General features: G+C 37.4%; 1 protein-coding gene and 1 long non-coding RNA gene across 3 annotated transcripts in view; one reads left to right on the forward strand and one right to left on the reverse strand.

Annotated features, from left to right (window-relative positions):
• Window positions 1-14060, reverse strand: part of LOC123616384 (uncharacterized) — an 866081-nt gene extending 852021 nt beyond the window's left edge. The window contains exons 1-2 of the long non-coding RNA XR_006724361.2: window positions 13801-14060; window positions 10290-10480 (exon numbers count right to left, since the gene is read on the reverse strand). This is a non-coding gene — a long non-coding RNA (uncharacterized LOC123616384). The remainder of the gene's footprint in view (window positions 1-10289; window positions 10481-13800) is intronic.
• A 249-nt stretch (window positions 14061-14309) lies between these two features.
• Window positions 14310-17476, forward strand: part of ASAH1 (N-acylsphingosine amidohydrolase 1) — a 51641-nt gene continuing 48474 nt past the window's right edge. For both annotated transcript variants that reach the window (XM_045515464.2, XM_010953268.3), the window contains exon 1: window positions 14310-14469. In XM_045515464.2, coding sequence (XP_045371420.2) covers window positions 14392-14469 — 78 coding nt within the window. In that variant the 5' untranslated portion in view covers window positions 14310-14391. The remainder of the gene's footprint in view (window positions 14470-17476) is intronic.

Genomic DNA, 17476 nt, shown 5'->3' on the forward strand with positions numbered 1-17476 from the left:
GTAGCTATAGATTTCTAAGACCCACCCTTAGAGATGCAAGCTTAGCAAATTTAGGATTGGTCCCCAAAACTGACATTTTAACAAGTACTCCAGGTAAATCAGGAGTAAGTGATCAGAACCACACTTTGGGAAACACTACCCTCACGAGACTGAAGCTTACAACAATAGCTTAGTACTGGAGATCATCTGCCAAAAGACTGATTTCCCTGGAACACACATTCTATCTGCCTGAATTTCTGAACATAGTATGTTCCAGATTTCTTGTCACTATACCCACCCTCTTGTTTACCCAATTCCTGTCCCCTTTCCAGGGAGCAAGACTACTTACAGGTCCTGGCAACCAAGAAGATACAGATTAAAAATAGGCATTGCCTGCCCTCATGAAGTTGATACACTAGTGAAGGAGGACAATAAATAAGATAAAGGTAAGATGGCCAACAGACACATGAAAAGATGCTCACTAATCAGCAGGGAAATGCAATGAAAACCACAATGAGATACCACTTCACACCTGTCAGAATGGCTATTATCATAAAGAACATGAATAAAAATGATGATGAGAAAAGGGAAATTTTGTGTAGTGTTGGTGGAAATGTAAATTGGTGCAATCACTGTGGAAAACAGTATGGAGGTTTCTCAAAAAACTAAAAACTATGATATGACCCTGCAATTCCACTCCTGAGTATGTGTCCAAAAAAAACCAAAAACACTAATTTGAAAGGATACATGCACCCCAATGTTCATAATAGCATTATTTACAATTGCCAACCTAAGTATCCATCAATAGATGAATGGATAAAGAAGATGTGATCTATATATACAATGGAGTACTATTCAGCCATAAAAAAGAATGAAATTTTGCCATTTGCAGCAATATAGATGGACTTGTAGGGCATTATACTGCTAAATGAAGTAAGTCAGAAAGATAAATGCTGTATGATATATGGAATCTAAGAAATACAACAAACTAGTACATACACCAAAAAAGTAGCAGATTCACAGATTTAGAGATCAAACTAGTTACCAATGGGAAGGGCAAGGAAGAGCAATATAGGGGTAGGGGAGTGGGAGGTACAAACTGTTGAGTGTACGATTGACTCAAGGATGTATTGTACAGCACAGGAAGATAGCCAACATTTTGTAATAACTAAATGGAAAGTAACCTTTTAAAGATTAAAAAATTAAGGTAATATGTAAATGTTCCTTCCCTATTTCTAGCATTGCATTTTATTACAACCCCCATTAAAGCTCTGAAGTTAATCTGGGAGAGTGGCAGAGGTCAAGAATGAATGCATCTAAATATAGTCTTGTGTTCCACATTTTTCTATCTTGTACATAAGCATATCGAGAAATTGTGTTTAAAGCACTATCAAAATCAAGATACATTCTGGCTGAGCATTTCCCTGATTTACTAGTCTAATCTTATCAAAAGGAAGGTTTTATACAATAAAAGCACACCAGAAAAGCTCCCCACACCCAGTTTTGAGTGCTCATATTTTTCAGATTAGATATTTAAAATTTTTCTGTCTTCTAGTTCACTGTTTTATCATCTCCAAACTGCTGTTAAACACATCTGGTTGTTTTTTTAATCTCAGACAATATTTTTCACTTCTAGAATCCATTTGATCCTGTTGTAATTGCTATTATAATTTCTTTTTCTCTGCTGAAATATCCTGTCCATTCATTACAAGTGTATTGGGGAGCAGTTTATTTTTAGGCAGTTATAAATAGCTACCTTAAAAATCCTTATCTACTAATTCCAACATCTGGGTCATCTTGGAATCAGTCTCCACTGATTGCCTTTTTTTTTTTAGTATGTTTCTTGATATGTCTGATATAGTTAGATTGTATCTGGACATTGTGAATAATGCATTGGAGAAATTGTGGATGCTGTTTTGTCTAACTGAAATTTAGAAAATTGAAGAATTATTATTTTTTCATTTAGTATGCAGTTAATTGGTTGATCACAAGCTCCAAATTCTCTCCCCACAGCAGGCAACAGCTGAAATCTCCATTCGGTTTTAGTTTTAGTTGGGCTGCTTGAATTCTGCCCCAAGAATGTGGAGCTTCAAGATCAGTGAGAGATTTGGGTAGTGTGGCTGCCTTCTGTGGCTTTTTCCTTTTTCAGCATTTCCTCCTTACTTTCCGGATTCTTTGGTTACTCTGAATCCTGTCTCAGATTCCTAAACTAATAGGACTTAAGGTTTCTATAGGAGTTTTAATTACTCTTAGTGGCACTGCCTGGGGCCTGCCCTAAGTCAAAAAGATGTTAAAAATATGGTTCCTTTCTTACTAGAATTAACTCCGCTCAAGTTACTCCATATTTTTGGTCACTATCCATTACCTTTAGATAATTTTTAATATTCTGTCCAAAGTTTAAGTTTAATGTGTGTGAGAGGGTTAGTCTAGTACAAGCTACTCCACCATGACCTGCTCAAACTCGTACTAGTTCCTTGTCTTCTCTTCCCCAAATTAAGGACCTGCCTGGACTTGCCTAGATACAGGTAGAAAACTCTTAACATCCTATAGAAAGAAGTTAATGAAGAAATCATTAAAATAAAGGAATACATTCATACATCTTAAAATAGGCCTGAGTTCCTAAAATGGACTCAGAATACCAGGTGACCCACTACCCACCCGAATGCTATGGAGTTCCTGGGTCATCTCTAGTGTAGACACTAATGAGTCCACATTCTCAATTCCCTATTGCAGGACTTAACATTTACTCAGTTATTCTAAACTCTTATGACACAGAAGAATATATTAAAATATGCTAGCTTAATATCATTTTATTCACCAAATTATTAGGACATGATACCTTTCATAACGGGGATAAAAACATCAAAAATGACTCTTTTCAAGATACTGTTCTTTTATGGTGTTGTCATAATCAGTATTAGCCTAAGGGGCTTAATTCAGGTAATCTCCACGATAATTTTTTGCTGCTCACTCATCTTGAAAGTCATTTCATTTAATAAAAAGATTAGAAACAAAATAAGAAAATAATTTCATACCTTTATTTCCCATTTCCTCAACCACCTATTACTGGTGTTTTTTTAAAGTGCATATTTCATTAAGGAAACTTGATTTTTTTAAGTGCATATTTCATAAGACAGGTTATGACATTTCCTGTATACTTTACCCCAGGAAAATCTCTGGCCCTATTTGGTGTATTTCTGTTTAACTTTTTGCCACTGGACTACTTCTCTTAAAACATTACTAAAATTTATTTTCCATGATACAGAAACAAAAAGCCTTCTTTCTATTTGGCCTTGTGTTTCAACCCCGCCTTTGTATTTCATAAAAAATATTTTCTTTTCAGAGTGCATAGCAAGGACTTGCAAATGAAAATCTGCAGGTGTTCACTTTCCTTACAGTGTTCCACAAACCTAATGAGGTTTTGCAATGCTGTTCTGAGTGCTGCTAGTAGAGAAAACAGGGTGTAGCACTACTTACTAGTGTTTATTTTTTCATCATGCTATTTCCTAATTCTGGTCCTTAGACACAAAGTGGAATCATGAGGAAGAGAACAAAGAAAACAAAGCATGTCTCTTTACTCCTTTAGAAAGGTGGAAACAAATATAAGTAGACTGCAAGGTAAGGAAGCAAGTCATGACTTCTAATTTGAGTTCTGGAACTGCCACCTGACAAATTAAGTTGGACAGCTGCAGTCGATCACTTGTGGGGGCGGGGGGAATAGGCAACGCTTCAAGCTTCTAATGTCATTCTTTTTCTTTATTATCTTTCATGCATGTGTAAGTATTACTCCCTGTTTTCTTATCCTGCTGCTACATATATTCCCCCCAAAGTTGTTTTTTTTTTTTTTCTGCAACTAATACCAGAAAAAAAACAGGGAGAACTTAGGATAATAGTTTAGCAGACCATCAACATTCATTCAGTATGATGTTACCTGTGTATGTAGAATGGCCTTCTAAAGTGTAGTGACTTGTTTGGAAATGGCCAGTAGACCTCAGGCCAACCTAGGCTGTTGTATAGCTCCTGAGCCCTAAGTCCTAGTTTAGATCAATTTTGAAGTACAGCAGCACAGAAATTGTTTAAATGTATCCCTTCTTGTTGTTGTTTAGGAAAATAATTTCTTCCCCAATTGCCTACAGAAACAGAACCTTCTCATATGCATCCTTGTTCTTCATTTTCAGCCCAAAAATCCTCTCTAGAAGGCCTTGTATATATCCATCACCACCTCTCCACCTATGATTACCAACTTTTCTTTTTCCATGTTCCTTTTGCTACCATAGCCTCATTCCACACCAGTATGATCTTTCCATAAAACAGAAAAATGGACAAAGACTTAAGCATTCTGAAGAAGGGAAAACAAAAATTCTAATACACAAATTTCCTCTTGACTTTCCCAAGAAAATGCCCCTTCTGACTTTTTCGAAGCTGAATTCAGCTTTCATTCCAGTGCACCCAGGGTTGGAGAATCATATACCATGGCCCCATGTACCAGTTTTGAAACTTCTCATTATCCCCACCCATCACCTCAGGCCTAGAAGCACACATCATCAAACTCATTACCACAGCAATTCTGCATCGCTCTTCATCAGCGTCCTCGAACCTGGCGCTGGTTCACAGTCTTTCTCTTCACTGAGCCTCCCATCCTTGGTTTCATTGACTTCAGCACTGACACTGTTGTGGCCTTTCATTCAACTGCCTTAAAAATCTTGTCATCTATGCTCAGCTGATCTTCTACTCCACCTTAAATTAACTATAGACCAACTTGGTTACATACATTTTTTGCTTCTTCCTAGACTGGAAATCCTTATCTCTAACTCTGATCCTTCAGGATCATGGCTGTTCATTTCTTTACCAGTGTACTTTTCATTTATAAAAGTTTTGAAATACATTTTCTCAGTTCCAAGCCTGCTCTGTTATTATTACAATTAATTTTCTTGCAGTTAGTGTTTATTTCTAAATCTAATAAATTATTTGCTTTTTAATACATTGTTTTATAGTTGTGAATTCATAGAATATAAAGTATCATTTTTCAAACCAATACTAATATCTTCTTATATAACAAATACATTACCTCTAAGAAATTCCACATTTTGCTCAATTCCAACTATAGTCAGAACCCTCAGTTTTCTCTTTAAAATTAGAAAATTATTGATCAATTGACCATATGGTGTAAATAAGAAGTGAAGGAAGAAAAGTCATTTTACATGTCCAAGAATACATTTACTATTCTTCCTTCTGTTCTCACCCTCACCCTTACTGTTATAACAGAGTTGGCAGCTATGGTACTGATAGACCTACCATTTAAATACACAGAATCACAAACTAATAAGTACTATACGCTGATTTCCTTCTTTCCTGGGATTTCTCATCTCACTCATATCAAACCCAGGAAAAGTGGGGGAGCTTCACCTTTATAAAGCCAGGGCTTCCACTGTAAGTGGTATAGTAGACTCGATACCATGAATGGTACTCCTTATTAAAACAACTAACACACTGAATAAAATATTTTAAAATACCTTTTTAAACACCACTCGTCCACACAAAAGAAAGGAATCTATAGATATCAAACAAACAAACAAAAACAGGAACCCTCAGAGGTGAGTAAGTACCAAAGCTCACTCTCATCTGAAAGTTTCTGCCAAATCCTGGAGACTCTGAGCTTTTGTTTTGACAAGTGCCCAAGATACAGGAGATAAGAGCCTGGACTCACACAGGAGGGAATCTATGACTACAAAGGACTATTCCTTCAAGGATAACAGTGAATGAGAAATAAATTTTATTGCACAGTGGTGAGTAACAAATTTTTTCTTCTGCTTGGCATTGAGTAGAAGGGAAAGAAAAAATATATTCCCTGAGATGTAAGCGTAAGCTGGCTTCAGGCAGGTCTGTGACTCAAAATCACACTACCTCTGATTTTAAAAGAAAAAAAAATTCAAGGAGAGAATTCCATTAAAAATTGTCTCATTTGGCTCTGCCTTTATGATCTTAAATCCTACCAAAAAATTTTTTCAAAGAAAATAAGCAACTAAAAACTAAAAAAAGATAAAGAAAAAAAGAAAAAAGAAAAAAAACCAGCTCAAAGTCAAAAATACAGAGAAAGAAAGCACCTTCAGTGAAAATCAGGAGAAACAAAGTTTAATCATCAAATGTAGAATATTAAACAACTATACTTGACATGTTTAAAGAAATAAAACTTAAACTGGAACATAAGCAGGAAATAAATAAATTACAAAATACTAAGCAGATTTGAAAGAAAAAATAAGAACTTTAAAAAAATAAACATATTTAGAAATTCAGTGGATGGATTAAGTATCAGATTAAACAAAGGCAAAGAGACTTAATGAACTAGAATGTAACTGAATAACTGATCCCAAATACAGCGTTCAGAGACAAGGAGATGCACTATACAGTGAAATAAATGTCAAGAGACAGAGAACAGGATGAGAATGTATAATGTATGCCTACTTCAGGTACAAAAGCAGGGAAGAGAAAGAATGGGAAAGAGGTAATAGAGGTAACAACTGAGAATTTTTCAGATAACAGATCTTAAAATCCTAGTGAATCCCAAACATGGTAATTAAAGACACATACTTAAGCACATTATGGTAAAATGGCAGAACTACATAGAAGTTTCATCTTAAAAGCAGCTAGAAAGAAAAGAGTGATCACCCAAAAAGTTCAACAGTTTAGCTGATTGCTGGCTTTTCACTAGCAAATATGAAGCCAAAAAACAGAAGAGTATCTTCTGTGAGCTGAGAGAAAGTAATTGTCAACCTAGAACACTAAACTCTATGAAACTATCTTTCAAGAATAAGAAAAGAGCACTAATGCAAAATAAAGACATCACTGGCAGATAAAAATTGAGATAATAAATCAACAATTGATCACCATTAAGAGAAAAATTCTAGACTGAATGAAAATGATCCCAGAGAGAAGGTCAGAGATGTAACAAGAAATGTTAAGCAAAGATACTGAAGATAATAATGGGTAAAGCTAAGCAAAACTGACTGTATTTTTAAAAAGAACAATAATGCTTAATTTGTGGAAGGGGTGTTAAAACTAAAATATTAAACAAAAATAGCATATACCTGGCAGAGAGAGGGAGATTGGACTTAAACTATTACAAGGTCCTAAATTTGTTCAAAAGGAGAGGGGAAAAAATGTAGATTAACTTTAGACTCTGTTAAGCAGACAAATTAAAATACTTATGGTAACCACTAAAAGAAGACACAAAGGAAAAAAGGAAAGGAAAATAGGAGGGAAGAGCATAATATAATGGCAGAAATAAATGTAAAAATATTATTCATCACAGTGAATGTAAATGAGCCAAATGCTCCAAATTTTTTCAATTGGATTTTAAAATATCAAGCAAAAATTGTTTAAAGAGACACAGAATTCAGAAAGTCAATGAATGGAAAAAAAAAACATTCTAAAAAAAAAGCATTATAGCTATGTTATAAATTTAAAACAAAAGGAATTATTAGAGGTAAAACAGGTTACTATATAATGATTAAAGAGTCATTTCAACTCTAATTTGGAAAGATACACACACCCCAATGTTCATAGCATGGTATTATAGCAGCACTATTCACAAAAGCCAAGGCATTGGAAGCAACTTAAATGTCCATCCACAGATGAATGAAGATGTAGTATACATACATACAGTGGAATACTACTCAGCCATAAAAAAGAATAAAATAATGCCATTTACATAAACATGGATGGACCTAGAGACTATCTTGCTAAGTGAAGTAAGTCAGACTGAGAAAGACAAATATCACATAATATCACTTATATGTGGAATCTGAAATATGATACAAATGAATTTATTTACAAAACAGAAACAGACTCACAGACACAAAGGAACAAACCATGATTACCAAAGGGGAAATGGGCTAGGAGAGGGATAAAATAGGAGTTTGGGATTAGCAAATACAAACTCTATATATATATCTAAAATAACAAGGTCCTACTGTATAGCACAGGGAACTATATTTAATATCCTGTAATAAACTATAATGGAAAAGAATATGAAAAAGAATATATATACACACACATATATACATAACTGAAACATTTTGCTATACACCAGAAACTAACACAACATAAATCAACTATACTTATATTTTTTAAAAATTTAAGAGTCATTTCACTACAAAGATAAAATAATTCTAAACTTGTATGCATCTAATAACAACTGCAAAATATATAAACAAAAACTTAAATCTACAAGGAGAAACTGGCACATCTACCATGGCATACCTCCCTCAATAATTAATAAATTAAGCAGACAAACTCAGAAAATTGAATAGCATAATCATGAAGTGTGACCTAAAGGATATGTAAAGAACATTTCACATAAAAGGACTCATATTCTTTCAGGCATGGAACATATACAAATATTGACTCCATGCTTAGCCATAAAGTTAGCCTCCAAAAATAAAAAACAAAGATCATATATTCTGCAAAATGCAATGAATTATTTAGAAACCAGAACAAAAGATAATTTACAAAGTTAACTGATACTTTGTGAGTGATGCCTCTTTTCCACATAGAATTACCTCCTTTGGTATTTATAAAAGAGAATTAATTTCTCTACCATTCTCCAATATATTTACCACAAAAGAGATACATGCTATACAGAGAAAACTATCAAAATGCAAAAATTGCTCTATCTTGAATTTATATTACAGAAATTATCACAGAGCTAAGGGAGATAGAAAGTCCATGTGTGCTTGAAATATATAAAGTTTTATACATTTGGAAACAAATTTTAAACATCCACTTTTAAAAACTCAGCTCAAAGAATAAATCAAATTAAAATGATGAAATAACCCTAATTATTGTAATGAAAATGCTACATATCAAGACATTAGGGAGGTAGCAAAAGCAGTAAATACTAACTTAATAAAGTTAATTAAATTAACTGTATAGCCCTTTATGCTTATAGTAGCAAAGAAAAATATTCTAAATTAATGAGCTAAACATCCAACTTACAAAGTAGGGGTAAAATCAAAACAAATTCAAAGGAAGTAGAAAGGAGAAAAAACGAATGGTAGAAAATACTGAAATAAGAAACAAAAAAAAATTTTACAGGATAAACAAAACCTAAAATGACAACTTCATATGGTTCCACCCAACAGAACTGAACATACATAAAATATGTTTGAATTGTGGTTGGCTTCCTAAGTTGATATATATTTATGTTAGCGGTATTTTCTTTTTCAGTTGTAAATTCCCTTTGATCAGGAATTCCTATTTCACTGCATGTGTATCTTTCATAGCAACTAGCGATTTGCTCGGAACTTTCAGCTGGTCATTTAGTACTTGTACGCATATTACTATAATTGCCATTGCTGGCTTCTGTTGTCATTTCAGGGTGATAATCATTCTCCTCACCTTTCCTAGTTGAGAAACAACCAAGAAATATTCACAGGCATCAGACGGGAATCAGTATCAACTTTAACTGCTGATTAAACTGGAATAGGGAAAATAGATTGGACCTTAGGCCAAGATGGGATGCCAACTCCTTCTCCTCTGGAATGAATTTATGCACTCAGTCATTTGATAAATGCAAACTGCTTCCCAGGGGCACAGCTAGTTTCTAACACGGCAGGGAGTAACCTGAGGGCAAGGTGAGGCTAGGATGGGGGCAGCAGATGAAAATAGTTACAAAAGGCTCCATTTTTTACAACCTTTTCTCCATGTCTCCCAGAGCCATTCTTTCATGATGCTTTTCCTTCAGTCTTCATAGCCATTGTGTTAACATAGTACTCTAAAAATCTGTTGGATGGGTGCCAGTTTTGGAAGATGTGGTCAAAGGCAGCAACTACTTTCCTTTCCACTCCTGTCATACAAGGCTTACTACTGTAGGCAGACAGATTTGAATGAGAGAGCTAAAAAAGTCAGGCCACACATGTGCAGTGACCCATTCAGCTATTTACCATTAGGTAAGTCACTCTTCCCCTAGCGAAACATGAGTTAAAGAGTTGGGGAGAAAGGTAAAAATGTTCTCCCCAAAACACCTGACGGTGTTAGGTCTAAAGCTTATACAATTTGGATGTTCTTCTTTAAGGGAAAGAATATAAAATGACAAGTGTAAAATTAGATAGAAGGTTTGGAAGGTGAAGGGCCTGAAAACTTAAGCATCATAGTTTAATAAATATATAGCTTTGTAAATCCTCCTCTGCTCCTGCGAAGGAAGACATACCTATTTTTATGTGTACATCAGTAACGATGCTATTGGATACAATAATTCCACTTGCAAGCAAACCAGCCTGAGCTGGCTTAAATAATAAAGAATACTGGCTCACCGTAACGAGGAGTCCAGTTGTTGGACAGGTTCCATGGTTGATTGATCTAGCAGCTTAACTATGTCATAATGATTCAGTTTCTTTCCATCTCTCTGCCGTGCTGTCCACAGTACCTACCCATCTTTAGGCAGCTCCCTTCAAGTTTACAGCGTGAATGCCAGCAACAATGGGGACTAATAGTTTACTGTTTCCTGTTAGAAGAGAAAGGACAATTGCTTCAATCATACAGCAAAAGCTCTGAGATTCAAACCATGGCCTACTGGATTCAAGTCTGAGTGACTAAGGCCAAGGCCAAGCACGGAGGCAAGAGGACTAGGGTAATGAATGTCAGACCAACCAGGGCCCACCTCCAGAGAAGAGGCCAATGATAAGGATATGGCGCATCCAGATCTCATTGCTGCTGCATAATGGAGGAGTGGAACTACTGAGGTTGGTGAAACATCGCAATATTAAACCAGAAGCTAGAGCATGGAATAATGGACTAAATCTATTGATATTTTACAAGATATTCGTTTGATTTACATTTCCCCCATCTTCATTTTTCCCTCTCAGGAGACTGAAAGCCCCAAGGCAGGGACCATTTGTTCACTAGTTACCCAGCACCTAGAGTAAGTGCTCAGTGTTTACTGAGAGAATAAATGAATTTACCACAAACTTAATCAGAAACAGCTGGTCAGAGCATTAAATAAGTCATTATAATGGCTTATGAAAAGTGGAACTATGCAGGAACATGAAGTCAGAACAACAGAAAAAAAAGATTTTGAGATTATTGGATTTGAACTGAATTGACAAATAATTTTCAAGTCAGAGCAATGTGTCTTATTAAAGAAAGTGGAAACAGGACAAAAGAATTTTATATTAAAAAGTGGCTCTTCAAACTCTTACATGTCTAGGGTGTCAGGAGTTCAAGAAGACATCAAAATGTTTCACAAAGAAACAGGTGAGTGCGATGTAAAGGATAATTAAAATAACTATTTTATTTGACATTATATGGGGGCAATTAGATTAAATGTTAGCACTAAATTGGCAGTTTTGTAACAGAATAAAGTATCACATACTTTGAGCCAAAGATAATGATTTAACTTATTTTTCTATATAAAAGTAAAACATAAAGGAAATAATCTTTCCTAGTGTGATAAAGCTCCTGGAGGACAAGAATTGTGTAACAATTTTGCATGACTTCTGATTTTCCATTTTTTTTCATCCTTCACTCTCTATATTCCTTCCTGAAAAGACGGACAAAAATCAAAGCTTTGAAACTCAGGTTACATTTTAGATATACTAAGCCTCTTTTAAAATTAAACAACTCATTGGTAAATATTTCTGGTAAAATGTTTATTTTTTGAACTGAAACGTTATTTCCATATTTCTTGCTTTTTTAGTGCAAATCTTTGAATATTCAGTTTTATTAAATCAAGCCATACCTGTTCTGGGTACTGTGTTATGTGTGATAATTTCATTCTGGGTGGAGTGCTTAGGCTGCAATGATTTTAAATCAAGGCACCACCTCAGGAACCCAGGAATGTGAGGTAATAGATTAGAAAAGGTCCAAGAATTTCAGCTATTCTGATAAACAATTTGATTACAGATGCTGACTCTTACAAACTAAACAGGTTATCCAGGTCTTATACTTGGTGGCTGCTGTGAAGATAGTATTTGAATCACCCTCCCCACTGACATAATCATTCATTTGTACATTTAAATACCATTTCTATGAATATGTCAGTGTGCCACAAATCACAGCAAAGTTTCCCATGGCCACATGCTTCCCCGTGGCCTTCTGTACATTTCTAGTATTGAAGAATCAAGTAGGTTAAGAAAAAAGATGCATGTGTAAGAAAAAAATGCAGAATTTTGGGGAAGTATATTTAAATTTTAATTTGTCTGAAAGTAGAATCAACAGTATATAATAGGGCTTTGAAAGTTAAACGCAAAATTATATGAAATTTGTCTAAGAATATTATGCCAATTGACGTTAAGTTTTCTGCTTAAAGATTCTGATTTTGCCAGACCACCTAAACAGTAATTAATATATTCTCGTAGGTAAAGAATGTGTTTGGTGACATGTTTAAAGTGGTCTCAGTAGTATTTAAGATGAATGACCTTGAAACGAAATAGATATTTATATTTTAAAAAAAGGAGGCGGGGAATCCTCTTTTTTTCACTTATTTTAAGGTCCAGAATAATTCAATCTATTTAGACATTCCACATTTGTAGAGTGAAGCCCAGGTCTTTACTATGACTCCTTATGCCCTATGTAATCCGTCCTACCCCTCTTACCTCTCAGACTTCATCTACTTCTTTACCTCTCTTTCTTCTGCTCCTTCCTTCCTTCCTTCCTGACTTCCTTGCTGTCGCCAAACATGCCAGATATTCAGTTAATGCCCCAGCTGCTCCCTCTGCCTGGAATACTCTTTACTAGGCATTTACAAAACTAACTTCCTCAGCTCCTTCAAATCTTTGCTCAAACATCATTTTCTCAATAATGCTTGTCCTGTTCTTCTTATTTTTAACATTGCAACTCTCCCTACCCTTGATCCCCCTTACTCTGCTTTTTCTCTATAATATTTATCACCTTCTAACATTCTTACATAAATTTTGTTATATATGACGTTCACGTCTACTTATCATCTGGAATAAAGAAGCCTCATGAGGGAAGAACATTCTGTCTTGTTCCCAGCTTATCCCCAGTGTCTGGAGAAATGCTTGGCACATTGTAGGTGGACAGTAAATAATTTTTGAATTAACGACCATTTCTATTATCTACTTGCTTACTGCTGAATCAGGAGCCACTTTAAGCATGTGATGTGTTTCATAAGTCAGCCTTCCTCTTCAGAGGAACGCTGTCATCTACCAAAAGGACAAACAGAAACTATGTGGGAAAAACCCAAAGATCAAATTTCATTTCCCTATCTCCAACAAAAAGATTGTTCCCTTTTTCTAAAAAAGTAATACAAATGGGTAAAACTGCAATCCATACATACAAGAAAAAAGAAAATACATGTAGATTTTAGTTACAGTATTCTGAGTTTTACTGAAGCATTCAAAAAAAAAAAAAAAAAAAAAAAAGCTAGTTGGATGTCAAGAGGCGGAATCAGAAAGCGGAACGCAGAGGGTAGGATTCCGTTCGACTTTTAAGTAACTCGTTTTACCAGGACGGCAGCGTCCACAGAAAGTGCAAAAGGCAAGCAAATACATTTTTTTATGCTGTTTTTCAGGTGCAGACTAAGCAGACACTGACTACCTATCCTCCCAGGTTCTCCTGGGCTCTGCCAACCCAAAGCCTTTGCTGGGCTGGGTGAAAGCGCCCAGCTCCTGAAGGAAGGTTCTAGGTTCTACCTGGACGTTCCACCTGATGTCTAAGTGCAGGTAAATGAAGCCTGAATTCTGTGACCTGTCAGCTCGGCTGCGTTACCTCACACCCGGGAGAACCCGTGAGGGTTTAATTATCGCCCTCCCGGCCCAGACACCTGTCGCTGACCCCACAGGCAGGACGAATCACCTCACTCACTTGGGCCCTGCTCTCCTCAGAGCGCAAAAGTGTGTGGCGGCCGCGTGTTACGCCGCGTTTTGAAACTCTTGTGAGTCGGGTCCGTTTCGTGGGCATTTGGCACCGAGCGGCCCGAGCACAGACCTCGACCTGGGCCGTCTGGGAATGCCTTGCGGTGGCACCGAGCCTGGGAAGGAGTGGGACAAAGCCCTTACCCCGGACTCCGGAGATGGGCGCGGCCCGGGGGAAAAGTTCCTCAGCCGCGCCGCCGGGGCGGGGCTGGGGCTCGGGCGCAACCACTGCAGGCGGAGGGGCGGGGGGGGGAGGGGAGGCGCGACCAAGCCACGGTCCTAACGCGAGGGCTGACCTGCATCCTGCGGGTTCGTCCTCCCTCAGGAAGCTTCTGTCTTCCTGCCGGGCCGCCAAAAGCCTCGTCCTCTCCTTCCTGCCCCACCTCCTGAGCGCCCGTTCCACACAACCACCCCCCGCCTTGAGTGGTGCGGTCCGGCTCGTGGGTCACGCGACCGCGGGGGCGCGGCCTGCTCCGAGCCCAGGTGGTGCTTGGAGCGGCCTCCACTCACGTCTCTCGCAGCGGCGTTAGCGGCTGGGAGGATGCTGGGCTGGGATCGTCTCACCTTCGTCTTTCTGAGCGTGGCCGTCACCTGCGCTGTGGCGCAGCACGCGCCGCCGGTGGGTGAGCTGGAGCCGCGGGCACGGAGAGGGGCGCGCGGGAGCACGGGGGTTGGGGAGCAGGTGTGGGGCTGGCGGGGCGTGAGGGACGCCTGGTCCAGGCGGAATCTTTACTGGGGTCTGTCTTTCTGGCAGGGGTGTGGGTGCGGAGCGGTCTGGCGAGCCCCTCCCCGGGTTCCATACAAGCTGGAACGAGGAAACCTTTAAGGGAAATCCTAATCTCTGCCGAATAGTGGTTGTGATTTGCACACCCTCAAATTTGAGTAATTGCACCTGTTCTACCAGTGCCAGGCTCGCGCATCCTGAACTACAAGAGAAGTTCCAGTTGACTTGTGTGCATAACTCACTTAAGCGACGAACTGCCCGAGGACTTTGGCATCCTCTACCCCGTGACGAGGTGCAGAAGGAGAAGTAGCAGCTAAGGATCCTGAGATCTCTGGGAAAGGGCGAGGCGTCCCCAGTCCGGGCAGTGGGAGTAGCCCAAGCCGGCCCCGATGTAGCTGCGTTGGCCTTTACCCTAGAGACATGTGAACTCCTGCTCTCAGGGCTCTTTCCCCCTCAGGGAAGTAGCAGGGACACAGACTTGATAACTACAAAAGACAGAGAGGGACCAGTTTGACTCCTACTTTAGAGGGCAGGAAGTAGACTTCGACTGAGAAAGTGTCTAGCCAGAGGTCACACTATTTCCTGAACGTGTCTAAGCTCAAGTCTCTGGACGCCCAGGCTAGTGCTCTTGCATAATTCTCTTTTTTAAAGGCAACGGGACTATTTTTTCTTTGCAAGTAGATCAGATAAATAGGAACTTGGCTACATGTGACCTGAGACTAAATGAGGTTAATCTTGAATAGTTTAGGTAGGATATTGACAGTGGGAGCAAGATGTGCTTTCTCCCCTTTTATTCTTTTATTTCTCTAAGGAGAAATGCTTTAAGAATAAAATCATGATGGGGAGGAGGTAATTAGGTTTATTTATTTACTTATTTTTTAAGTGGAGGTACTGGGAATTGAACCCAGGACTTTGTGCATACTAGGCACACACTTCTACCACTGAGCTGTCCCCTCCCCTGGCCCATTCAGAATTGATATAATGTAAAGCAAATAAAAGCAGAATACAAAATAATATTCACAGTGATTTCAGTAACAGAAAAATACACAGTATATACATGTGGACAAGGATTGGAAGGGTATAAGGAAAAATAAAATTTGTTTGCTTTAGTGTGGGTAGGGAATTAATTTGCTTTAAAATGGCTGGGATTATGGGGCTTTTTAAAGAATTTTATACTTTAATACTGTCGGTGCTCTTCAGCCAAAGACCCCAGGAAACACACCTGTAGTTGAAGAAACTGAGTTTATTACTCTTTGTGGTGAAGAAGAATGCATACTATAGGCACATGTGGGATCTCTTAGTAAAAGGGCATTAGGAAAAACCTGTTCTATAATTTGGACTTTGGTTGTGTGATTCAGGGGATGAGTTTTTTGGAATCGAGGGTTTACTCTAGATTGGATACTTGTAGAAAGTTAGACCACAGTGTGATTAGGTAAAGAAGATACAGTCATTTGGCAAAAGAAAGGGGCGTTTGGTATTTTGTGGGTTGCACAGTACCCTTGTTTTTAATCTGGCTTAGAAACATGAAGTGGCCTTGCTTTGCCTCATTTGATCATGTCTCAGATTAACCTTAATATTTGCTTTTTTTCCACCTTTCTCAATGCTTTATTTTTTCAAGCAAGGGTAGTTTAAAAGGTATTTTTAGAACAAGAAGAATCAACAGCCCATCTATGAATTTAATAGTTCTTATCTATAACAGTGGTTGTCAAAATCTAGTCTGGCCTCTGGTATCAGTTTGGGAAGCTGCTTTCACAAGTCTTTTATGAAATGAGAAAAATGAGGGCATAAAACTAAAATTATTAATTCAAAATGTTAGCTTTTATTCTGATTTTCATGGTCTTCCATTGTTTTTTGTTAAAATGTCCTTTCTTTTATGTGTATGGGTTTTGTTTTGTTTTAACATCTCTATTTGGGAGAATGAAAATTGAGACTCCCCTGTGCTGGGCCCCTGCTAATTTTTTAACTGATCTGGAAAATTCTGGAAGCCACTGACTAAAAGAATTTTTAGAACTTCACAGAAGTTCTGTGAACTCATCCTTTGATGAGAATAAGCAGTTTTTCATTTTGAATCATTCTATGGAAAACTGTAGCCACATACTAACAAAAGATATTTCAAAACTACTTTTGATATATATAAATAATGAAGTCTGGCTTTAAATTACAAACAGAAATCATTGGATTTGGAATGTCTGGATTTTGTTTTGTTCTGTTTTGTTTTTGAGGCTTTTCAGAATATGGCATATTTTAAGATCTTGAGTCATTCTTTATTATTGATTCTTATTGGTTCTGTTAAGGGATGGTGGTAACAAGCTATGCCACATCTAGGTATTTATCCAAAGAAAACAAAAGCATTAATTCAAAAGATATCTGCACCCCCATGTTCACTGCAGCATTGTTTACAATAGCCAAGATACGGAAACAACCTAAGTACCTGTGAATGGATGAATGGTTAAAGAAGATGGGACATACGCACACACACACCTATAGGTTTTTATATGTATATGATATATATATGAATATATATATGAATACTACTCAACCATAAAAAAGATGAAATCTTGCCATATGTGACATGTGTGGATCTTGAAGGTATTAAGTGAAATAAACTAGAGAAAGACAAATACCATGTGGTTTACTCAAATGTGGAATATAAAAAACAAACAAAATGAATGGACAAACCAAACAAAAAGAAGTACATAGATACAGAGAACAGAGTAGTGGTTACCAGAGAGGAAGGGGCGGGGGAAGGGTAAAATGGGTAAAGGGGATTAACAGTATGGTGACAGATGGAAACTAAATTTTTATGCTGAGCATACTGTAATGTATACAGAAGTAGACCTATAATGGTTTACACTTGAAACTTATATAATGTTATAAACCAGTATTACCTCAATAAAAAATA

This window comes from Camelus bactrianus, chromosome 26, assembly GCF_048773025.1.
Source record: "Camelus bactrianus isolate YW-2024 breed Bactrian camel chromosome 26, ASM4877302v1, whole genome shotgun sequence".
NCBI classification, from domain to species: Eukaryota; Metazoa; Chordata; class Mammalia; order Artiodactyla; family Camelidae; genus Camelus; species Camelus bactrianus.